Source organism: Necator americanus, chromosome X (genome assembly GCF_031761385.1).
Source record: "Necator americanus strain Aroian chromosome X, whole genome shotgun sequence".
Lineage (NCBI taxonomy): Eukaryota > Metazoa > Nematoda > Chromadorea > Rhabditida > Ancylostomatidae > Necator > Necator americanus.
This window is the reverse complement of record NC_087376.1, coordinates 1,855,251-1,865,883: the sequence shown is the minus strand read 5'-3', so window position 1 is coordinate 1,865,883 and position 10,633 is coordinate 1,855,251. Positions and strand designations below refer to the sequence as shown.

Sequence of the window (10,633 nt, the reverse complement as noted above, 5' to 3'; positions counted from 1 at the left end):
CCTAGCCAAATATTCAGTACCACTTTCGAGAATGAAACTGGAGGAGTGGAATGATTGGAATAACATAAAAGTAAAAGTTAATGGCCGGCATCTTTGTTTCTTTTGTTTGTTTGTTTCCATCTTCGTTACGCAGATCAAATCGATTTGAGGACAACAAACAACTAGGATTCCTACACAATTAACTATGGAAAATTAAGACTACTTTCATGAAACTGCATCCGAAAAAAAAAAACATAGCACAATTTTCGTCATGAGCGTTTTTTTTATAGACGTATTATATAGAAAACCATGTCTATTGATTTTCCAAACATTTTCATATCAATCAGATTTTGGTCAACGTTGTGACCTTGTGCTATCGTACAACTCGACTCACTATCAGATCTCTGGTCTTGGTCGTATCAGTTCAGTGTTTTTAGTGTTTTCGTCGTTTATATGGTCGAAAGTTAACGGTTGTTCGTCAGCCCGAAACTCTTACTGTATCCTTCCAGGCTATGTCAAGCTCAAAACCGATCCTTTACTCCTACTGGAGAAGTTCGTGCTCTTGGCGTGTCCGTATAGGTAGGGATTGCATCTCTCCAGTCAATCAATACTCGTCGCTCTGAACAATCCTAATTTTAGCTCTTAATTTGAAAAAAGTCGACTATGAATACAAAACTGTGAATTTATTGTCGAAAGAGGATCTAGTAAGTAATATTTCTTCTAATTTTCTAATATTTCTAGTATTTTTTCTTCTTTCTTTTATTTCTTTTCCGATAAACAACTATTCTCTTTTTTTCTTTAGAACTCTCCAGAATTCTTAGCAGCAAATCCTGCTAAAAAAGTACCAGCATTAGTTGTTAATGGTGTACCACTTACTGAGAGTATGGCTATTATGGAGTATCTGGATGAAGTATATCCAGACGGTTGTCCTCTACTTCCGAAAGATCCCATTCAGCGTGCGCATTCCAGAGCAATTGCTCTTCAGGTTTGTCAATTTTTCTTATATTCTCCGATTAGTCTTCTTTGATTGTATTATTATTATCTAAACTCTCGGATTATATAGAACTGAGTTTTTAGTTCTAATTGAGATGGTCCTTGCATTCTTGCATTTGACCCTATTTAGGATTTGTTCCTATGAACCGTCACTGTATTTTTAATCTTACTTCGTGCGTTGTAGGACCCAAACTCGAACCGCCGCCATATTTTGCTCCAGTCAGAGAAATATTTTTACTAGAACAAAATATGTAATACTACTCTTTATCACAAATATTTTTCTCCAGGATTAAACAGCAGTTAGAGAACATTCTTCAGTTTGAAGTGATATAATTACTATTTGCGAATAATGTAAATAGTTGCAAAAATTCTTCTTGTTCCTCTTGTATTTCCTCTTGTATTTCCACATTAAGTATTGTCTTCTTCCTTTGGTATTGAATATTCAATGATAATAATCAATGAAGTGGTTATACTCAGGAGTTTTTAGGATGTTTATTTATCCTCTCCTTTATAATAATTTGCAAAAAAAAAACTACTTAACACAAGTTGTAAGCAAACTTGTCATCCACATCTAGTGCACAATTTTCCTTTGTAGTTGGCTGTGCAATATCGATTGATTGGCTACCAATCCTTTGTGACCTTATTTAGTTTTTTTTTCGATGATGCTGCTTGAATTTTCGAATGAATTGATTAAATTTTATTTATTTATTCATTTCCCTGAAAAAAAAAAACTGCCAATAGGCTATTGGTTGACGTGTTATATAGCAGAAGGTTGACTTAATTAATTAATTAATTAATTAATTATTTTTATCATTTAGGGATCAGCAGCGGTATAGGAGATCACGCTGTGCAAACGAAAATCTTTGCTAATCAATAATTTGCGCATGATCTGCTTTAAGATCTTTATTTTTCTTGCAATTAAAATAGCAACTATTTTTCAGATGACAATTTTTGGTTATATTAAATTCATATCATTAGTTCTATCCTCACTTTTTCACTAAAAAAAATTATTATGATAAGAAATATTTCTCCGATTTTTCCTTCGCGTCCTTCCTTTATCTGACTTCGTCCTGGATCTGATTAAATTGTCATTTAAGTTAAACTCTGAGATGTATTTAAAATATTTCCTCAAATGTTTCTGTCTCTGTTTTTTTTTCGAAACTACCAAAATATACCTTGGCAAAATATCACGACACTGTTTTTGCATAATATAGTATTCCGTTACTTTATTACAATTAGAATTTCAATTAATTGGCCTTAAATTATGCAGAGGCTTAAGTTTAAAGATGTTTTTTGAGCTTTTTTAGGTGATAAATAGTACACTTCTTTATAAATCCATATAAAAATACTAAAATAATAAATTCATCTAGTTTGTATGTGCTACAGATTTAGAAAATCACTGACTCGTGTAACGAAGTACAAAGGGATAGTAATAATATTCTTAAATATTGTGTAAATTATTGCGTAAATTAAAAGAATAAAAATGTTGAAATTAAAACTATAAATTATTGTGTAAATTGTAAGGTAATTTATTGTATAAATGACGTCATCATTGTGGATAATGTTCTGATGTTTTTTTTCTCGTTTTTGTTCTTTTTTTTTCGTTTTTTTGTACGTTTTTTCTGCACATTGCAACCAAAATTCTTCATGAGACACCGTTCAGATTGCTGCTGGAATTCAACCAGTGCAGAATATACGCATCCTGAAATATGTGAATGAGCAGACTCCGGGGGCTGGTGCAAAGGTATTTGTGTTCTTGGTTCTTAGTGACTAATTAATTAATTGAATAACTAGTTAATTAAATATTCTGGAATTTGATCGATCGATTTTAGTGGGCTAACCATTGGTTAACGGATGGTTTCAAAGACTTGGAAGCAATGCTATCGCGTACCGCTGGTATTTATGCTGTCGGCGACAAGATCACCATCGCTGATCTATGTATACCTTCAATTATTTATAACGCTAAAAGGTAACGCATAACTGGTAATAATTAAGCTTTTTTTTGAAATAATATTAAAGATATTTTTTTAAGATGGGGAGTTGACGTCTCCGCTTTCCCAACACTTTGTAAAATCGACGCTGCTCTCGCGGAGATTCCTGAATTTCAAGCAGCTCATCCAGACAAACAACCTGATGCAGATCTAAATGCTTAATGTTCTGGAATACTGTGATACTATGAAACTGGTCCTATACGTTGATATTATTTGGTGCTAACATCAACAAATCGTATATAAATATAAAGAGAGATTCTAGTTTTTTTTTTTTCTGGGTTTTGTGGTGACTGCGTAACCCCTTGTATTTACGTTGTGCGTAACGCGTACGATGAGTCATTTGCGCAAGAATGGGCTGATTTTTAACTGCTCTTTGATAACTAGTTCTTGGGCTACTTTTCCTCCATGCGCCCAATGTATCGAAGTCGACCGCTACGGCGATAGCGAACGATTAGCGCGATTCAGTGATGATTTTGGACAAAAAAATCTTGGCGCCGCCCACTTTTCCGTCGATGACGTCATCGATACGATTGTCACGGCGTTTGTTCCGCTTTTCCATCGTGTATTGTTCATGTAGCTATCGGAAGAAAACGTGATTTTGAGGGTAGCGGTCATTTCTGTTGCCTACTTCTTTCCACGTTTTCATTTTTCGTTTTTTTAATATTATAAAACGTTCAAGTTCATTTTCATAGTCAGAACTTGTTAAGTTCTAAGAGTTTTCGCTGCATGTCTTTAGTAAGCCATGTAATCATCAAATCATGAAGTTCTCATCAAAATGGACCAAAGTTCTCGAACAAAACGTTGCATATTTGATCTAAATCGATTAGTCCTAAGTGTATTGATTTCATCATTGAAATAATGCGAAAAGAAAAACTTAGAACTTTTTACTTCACTTAATACTTTCTGGTTTCCGCCTATAATTTTCCGTTCTACTTTTGTAGTGAATACAATACAAAACTATGCAGTATTTTCAATAGCAAGAGCTTCTTCCAGGAAGACGAGGATAAGCACATATTTGTTTGGTCACAAAAATCATCTTAATGCTAATTGATTCCTAAAATTCGTAAATGATTAATATGATTGTATGATGATATATGATTAGTTGATTAATATTATAAAATTTTTAATTAAAGCTAAAAAAGTGCGCCTGGATAGGTAGAAATCAATGTTTTAAGCTGAAGTCAATCAAATCCACCTTTTCTGCAGGTTTTGTTTTTGGGTAGATTTTTCAAAATTTTAGTAATAGTTGTGCCTACGTTCTATGCTCTTCACTGATAAAGTAAAAAATGAAATCAAAGTATATGGAATATTTTTTTTATGCAGCAATAACACCGATATTCGCTTAAGGATGAGTCATAAAGATTGTTTCTGAAAATGCTGCATTATGCGGTTTGGAATTCACGAAAAAAAAATTAGTATGTTTGTATGCTGTTGCTATTGTTATACTACTATTGCTGTTACTATTACTGTTTGTATGTTGTTTGTATATTTTATCTTCTATTTTTTTAAAATTCTTTTGTTTATTCCCTTATTTCTCGCATATGCATGTTGTTTACAAATTAAATAAGAGCAAATAGACGGAATTAAGTTAACTAGGAGTTTAGAACAACAATGTTTCAAATTAAATATGGGTGTATCATTTGAAACTCTACCCTTGACAAAGAAAGATATGAAATTTCTAGCTCGATTTTTTTCAGAAGTAAATATAATTGTAATAAATGTAAATGATTATAATAGTAATGAGTTTAATTGATGTAATTATTTAAATAAGTAAGCATATTTGACCGATTGATAATGAATAGGAAAACAGTGATACGCAGATGAAATCTTCTTTGTCTTTAATAATTAGTTGTTTTCCCAAATAATAATTTTTCGCATGTGTTGTGAAATTCCTCATAACTTTCTGAAAAAAAAATTCTACTGCTTTTCTCCTTGTGAAAATGAACAGCTAATGTGGGGTGGGACGTAGCATCTCTGCTATTCGTCATAAACATCTGTCTAAAATTTCTGACCAATCAGAGATTCGTAAATATAGAAGAACGTCCATAGTTACTGTCAATTCTTTCCTTTAATGTTTTTAATTATTGGACTTAACGTTGTTTTTGGTTTTGAAAAATTATCAAATCAATTACTACGAATTATCGATTGATTGAAATCAGGTTAAAGTTCTGCTCTCCGCTCATCTTACTGTGCTTTATCGTTGTTTTTTTTTAAAGTTCTGAGTCATTCTACTCGTTTCATTCCGCATAACTCGTATGTACTACATATGCATATTGCAGAACTCAGTTTTTTTTCCAGGAAATCAGTATTTTTTGTACGCTCGGTCTTCTTCTCACTTATATCGCTTGAGCTTATTAAGGACTGCATTTAAATTTTCTATCATTAAAGGCATTTGAAAAAAATACTGAATTTTATTTGATTGCTTCGAGTTTTCAAATATCGGTGGTGTATGATGGCTAATGAACAACCCTTCCCTTTTGATCTCAAATATATGGATCGATTTTTGCTAGGTATTGTAACAGCTTTGCGAACTTTAGTAAATGTTTCTATTAAGAAGTGATCGCGGCTTCGCAGTCATACCGCAATAGCCGCCCGGATGCCGCGGTGCACTTCATTCTCAGTAGAAGTCATTTATTCAAAAAGATATGTGAATCCATAGTTATGCGTATGAATTCCTCGTATATTTTAATAATACATGTTATCTCGCAGAATGAGTTACGTTACCTCATCTACGTTTAATTCATCCATTTAAAGGCATCACCCCACGAATCTGAGGTGATACCGATTTCCGGTGGAGTATTCGTATACGGGATCGTAGATTGTGGAGAGAAGGATGATTCCGTCCATTTCTTCCTAACTGCCGTAAAAAAACGGCCCGGAAGACACGGCATCGAGCGTTCCGGCGCGCTATTTTCCACGACGAGTTCGATTGGAGCGCGCCAGCCTTGTGCACGCGCTGCATCTTCCGGGCCGTTTTTTTTACGGCAATTAGGAAGAACTGGAATCACCCCCTCTCCATAATCTACTATCCCGTATAAGAATACTTCACCTGAAATCCGTACCATCTCAGATTCGTGGGATGATACCTTTAATCCAAATTGGAATCCGAAAAATTTGTTCACTCATATCTTGACCTTGAACCTTTGTTTTCAAGTAAGCGTAGAAACGAAAGACGATTTATAAACGAGATATTCAGTACGGTAAAACCGGTTATCGTGGTGAGACTTTCGCGTCAGATTGCTTTGTTTTCGGAGATTTGACTCAGAAATGACTAATCATCTCATCTTACGGTTGACTATCTTTCAAATGTTTGATAATTGCGTAACATTGCGCAACGTATGATGATGTACGTCTCTTTCTTTTAAATGATATTTCTCTCTCCTCTCATTCTTACGATCCTTACGTAAAGAATACCATGTTCGCAAGAATTTCGTAATTTCTTTTGACTTCAACTGTGTTTGTTCACGTCGTCGAGACATTTGTGCTTGCCACTGTCCGGACCTCACTTTCGTTGTTCCACAAACATTCCTTCATTCCTTTCATTACGTGGATTTACGCACAACCTTAACGATGCTAGTGAATATTTTGTGATGTAACCTTCTTTTGCAACAGGCATCCACCAATTTTTTTTGTCTTAAAAACAATTTCTTAGAAAAGGATATGCTATTGATTAGAAACATTCGAAATTTTGCCCGTTCGATTTTTTTTGTCCTAAAAACAATTTTTTAGATAAGGATATGCTATTGATTAGAAACATTCGAAATTTTGCCCGTTCGATTTTTTTTGTCCTAAAAACAATTTTTTAGATAAGGATATGCTATTGATTAGAAACATTCGAAATTTTGCCCGTTCGATTTTTTTTGTCCTAAAAACAATTTTTTAGATAAGGATATGCTATTGATTAGAAACATTCGAAATTTTGCCCATGTTCGACTGTCTTTGCATCTCAGCATGTTGAAACGTAGTTTTTAATTGATTTCCTTGAGTTGTAGCCACGATTGGTATTGATAGAAATTTTCGAAATATTCGAAATTTTGTTGACGCTTAATCGATTCACTTGCTAACCATTTTATTCACAATCCCATCGCTTGGCCATCCATAAAAACTTCCTAATCATATCTGGATCCAGTGGAGTTCTTACTTGTAATTGTGGAGGTAGTAACCAGTACGGTAACTCCTGAGTTTTTTTTCTGAATAGATGACACTCTCCTAGGTGGTCTTTTACACATCTACACCCGTATAATGGATTGAAAGTTCGATATTATTTAACGTTCCTGAAAGAGTACATATTTTCCCAGCTGCTGTTTTATGATTGTATAGCAACGGCCGAATTCCAGTGTAAAAGTGGTGTTTCTCGTCTAATTTGATAATTAACTGACTTCTCTTGAAGCTTTCTAAATATCAAAAATGTTATTTTAATTTTTTAAAATTTTACTTATCATTTCATGTTATTATATTTTATTAGTAAATTTTACCGCTAGTAACTGGATGTCCATCAATCATGGATGTTGTCACTATTTACAAAAAAAAGACGAAAATTTTCTAATTCTTCCGGGACTTTCGTGAAGTTTTTATCCACGATTTCTGGATAACGTGATGAAACCTATCATTAGGGCAGAATATCCTCGGTCAAATCTCATTCTAAATCATTTTTCTGATCTGACCCCAATTATTTCAAGTATTAGGTGCAATAATATTAGAAATTCCTCGTCGAACCAGCTCAAATTTCTCTTTTCTTTTTTTCAAAAGATCTTTTTTTTTATTCGTATGCAGTTTTTTCTCCTCATTTCTCCAAATTGTTTCCAGACTATTCCAGACATGAAAGATTCTGTGCACTCTAAATACTACAGCAGATTTAATTGTTGGTGTAATGCATAACCTTGCACTTTTTTAAGTTATTGTGGTTTAAGTCAGGCTAAATGCAAAGTTGTTACATACTTCTGATGCAGTGACCCTTTGTGATATATCCTGGACCGTTGGTTGTATGAGTCCAGTCCTCCGGTTTCTCCTTTTTTTGTCTAGTTAATTTCTGTGGCTGTATATATGCATGGGAGCCACAGTTTAGGTAATACACTTTTATATTCTCTTATATTATTTGTATATTTTCTATTTTATTATCATTTATTTGTTTATTATTTATTTACTTAATTTATTTTTATCTATCTATTTTATTTATTTTATTTTATTAGTCATTTATTTATTATTATTATTATTTCTATTTTATTATCTATAGTTTTTGGTGCACGATTAGTCCGTGCGAATAAATAAATAAATATTCATATTTACTGTAGAGCTAATACAGAGAAGCAGAATTTATTTCAACTCCTCTTGCCTCTGATTATATCCGTCGTACAGCAAACATCATATCTTCCTCGTTTTTCGTGTTACTCGGACTTTTAGCTCGAAATTGATTGTCAATTTTATCAAGAAGAGATGAGAAGATTTTTCCGTACATTTCAGATATGCGACGACTAGTATTCCCTATATTATTATTTACATATTTCGCTTATTTCGTAGCCGCTAAAAATAATGGTATGTCGTATTAGAATTTTTTTTTCGCACATCAAAAATCTCAGTGAAAACCTCAGTGGGATCAATCAAAACGGCACTTATGTGCACTTCTGCTGATTGCCTACCGAGTTGTTTCGACAGAATTTTTTTCTTCAATTTTGTTTTTCAATGTATTTATGGATTTCATTCCAATAAGCTGTTATTCTCTCCAGCTTATTTTTCAGGACGTAAATTACTGACTTGTGTGAAATGTCTTGGAAATGATACTGCTTGTCAAGATATATGTCCCGGCTATTTTTGCTACAAAAGTGAAATTCATGGTAAGTGACTGATGTTTATTTTTATTATTTTATTTTCAAAAAGTACTTTTTTGTCCATTTCTGTTTCGTTTTTCGTTTTTTTTTCTGAATTTTTGACTTTACATTCGGGTATTCCTTGTGCAAAATAAGTTTGTGAGAGATTTTGGTAATCAATCCATGTTTATTTGGAATTTTGGTTTTTGGAATACAGAATTGTAAAGATTTTCTTAACCAGACGTTTTATTATGTCTTACCATCACTCTACTGACTCTCTAATGAGCGTAAGAAGTGCGTGAAGTGTGCGTAAGGTGTGTGTATGCTTTTTTTTAATCAAAAATTGTTGCTAATTCTTAATTTGTGCCAATATTATACTGCTTAGTTTTTGAAAATTCGTTTTCAAGGTCTTCATCGACCATTGATTCACTTTCTACTTGGAAAATAATCCTTTTTTTACCTGGATCTTTGCTGAAAATCCTGAGATTATTATTGTGTGTTTTAGGTCACTCAATGAAACTTGTCAAAAGAGGATGCCTAAATAATACAGATCCATTATCGAGAGTAGGTTATAATGTCATTCTATTTTTTTATAACTTGAACCAATTTACTATCTCATTCTCTTTTAAATTTCAGGTAAATGAGTGCACTCTTCGAGAAAATCATGTTGGTGGCCTTATCATTACAGAGAATTTCTGTATTTGCACAAGTGACAGGTAAACTACAAGTGCGATGAGAGTAGCGTTGTTTTTTTTTCTAAATTTTGTTATTTTATTTTGCTTTATTCAGGTGCAACTTGTCATCAGTTCACTATGCTGCACTGATCTATCTATTTGTCGCCCTTATTTCTGGATTATCATAATTTTTGCTAATTTTTCGTAGAGATGGTTGAACTCAGTGATTGCTCAGAATTTATTTTTACCTACCATATAACATATCATAGCTTTGTTTAATATCATTTGTATATTTTAAAAAAACAGAATACAATTCTATGTCACTTTATTTTCTTTTTCAATGGATATTCAATGAGATTGTTCGAAAATATGTTGTGGAGTTCTATTAGGATCTCTATTTATTGTATTTGTCACTAGTTTATTTGTCAAATTTTCTATCAGATGTAAAATAGAAATTCTTGTTCCTCATTTTGTAAATTCTAATATTTAACAGATAACGGGTTCAATTGGAACTACTTCAGAATATAAAGATTTTTTTTTTCGTAAGAATTTGTCTCCAGTCTTTTTCTCGCGTTGTCAATTTGATGTTATAAAAATAATAAACAATACAAAAGTTTGAAGAAAAAAATAGCTAGGAAGTGTGATTTGGTTCGTGGAATGTCTAATGAAAATAATTAAAAATTAGCACAGTTCAAATGGCAGGATTTTGAGCACATTTTTCACAATTCCAAAGAGTTCAGTAGTACATATCTGGATAACATTTAACTAATGGGGTTCATCTTAGTTATTTGCGAAAAGTTATGGAATAATAAAGTTAAACCTTTTTTTGTCTATCGATATCTATTGGAGATTTACTTAAGAAATGCTAGAAATCACAAAAAATCAAAAAAATCAAAATCAAGAAATCAAAGTATACGGTTTGGGTGGCGCAATCGGTAAAGAGTTTGTTTCTGATTGCTGTGGCGGTGGTTCGAATCCCCAAGGGAACTAAAGTTTTTCATTCCTCTAGTGGTGATAAATTGGTGACAGAGAAAAAAAAAAACTGACTTAATACATCGGCTGCGCCCAACAAGCCTTGGATAAACACTCGTTCATAAATTTGTCATACTGGGAGGTGAAAAAAAATTAATTTTCGGTTTAATCCCTTATCACCATATCTACCATGTGCACTGTATGGTACACTCTGGAAAAT

General features: G+C 32.9%; 2 protein-coding genes across 2 annotated transcripts; both read left to right on the top strand.

The window, feature by feature from the left end:
• Positions 1–491: 491 nt before the first annotated feature.
• RB195_021236 (uncharacterized protein) lies at positions 492–3,125 on the top strand (the record flags this gene model as incomplete). The annotated part of the gene is made up of 6 exons (XM_064207866.1): positions 492–558; positions 619–683; positions 782–964; positions 2,636–2,716; positions 2,805–2,941; positions 3,005–3,125. 6 exons carry the CDS (start codon positions 492–494, stop codon positions 3,123–3,125), a joined length of 654 nt encoding a protein of 217 aa, XP_064063747.1.
• A 5,300-nt stretch (positions 3,126–8,425) lies between these two features.
• Positions 8,426–9,629, top strand: RB195_021235 (uncharacterized protein; the record flags this gene model as incomplete). Its single annotated transcript, XM_064207865.1, has 5 exons — positions 8,426–8,495; positions 8,699–8,794; positions 9,273–9,331; positions 9,404–9,483; positions 9,557–9,629. The coding sequence occupies 5 exons, from the start codon at positions 8,426–8,428 to the stop codon at positions 9,627–9,629; spliced, it is 378 nt and encodes a 125-aa protein (XP_064063746.1).
• Between the last annotated feature and the right edge of the window lie 1,004 nt (positions 9,630–10,633).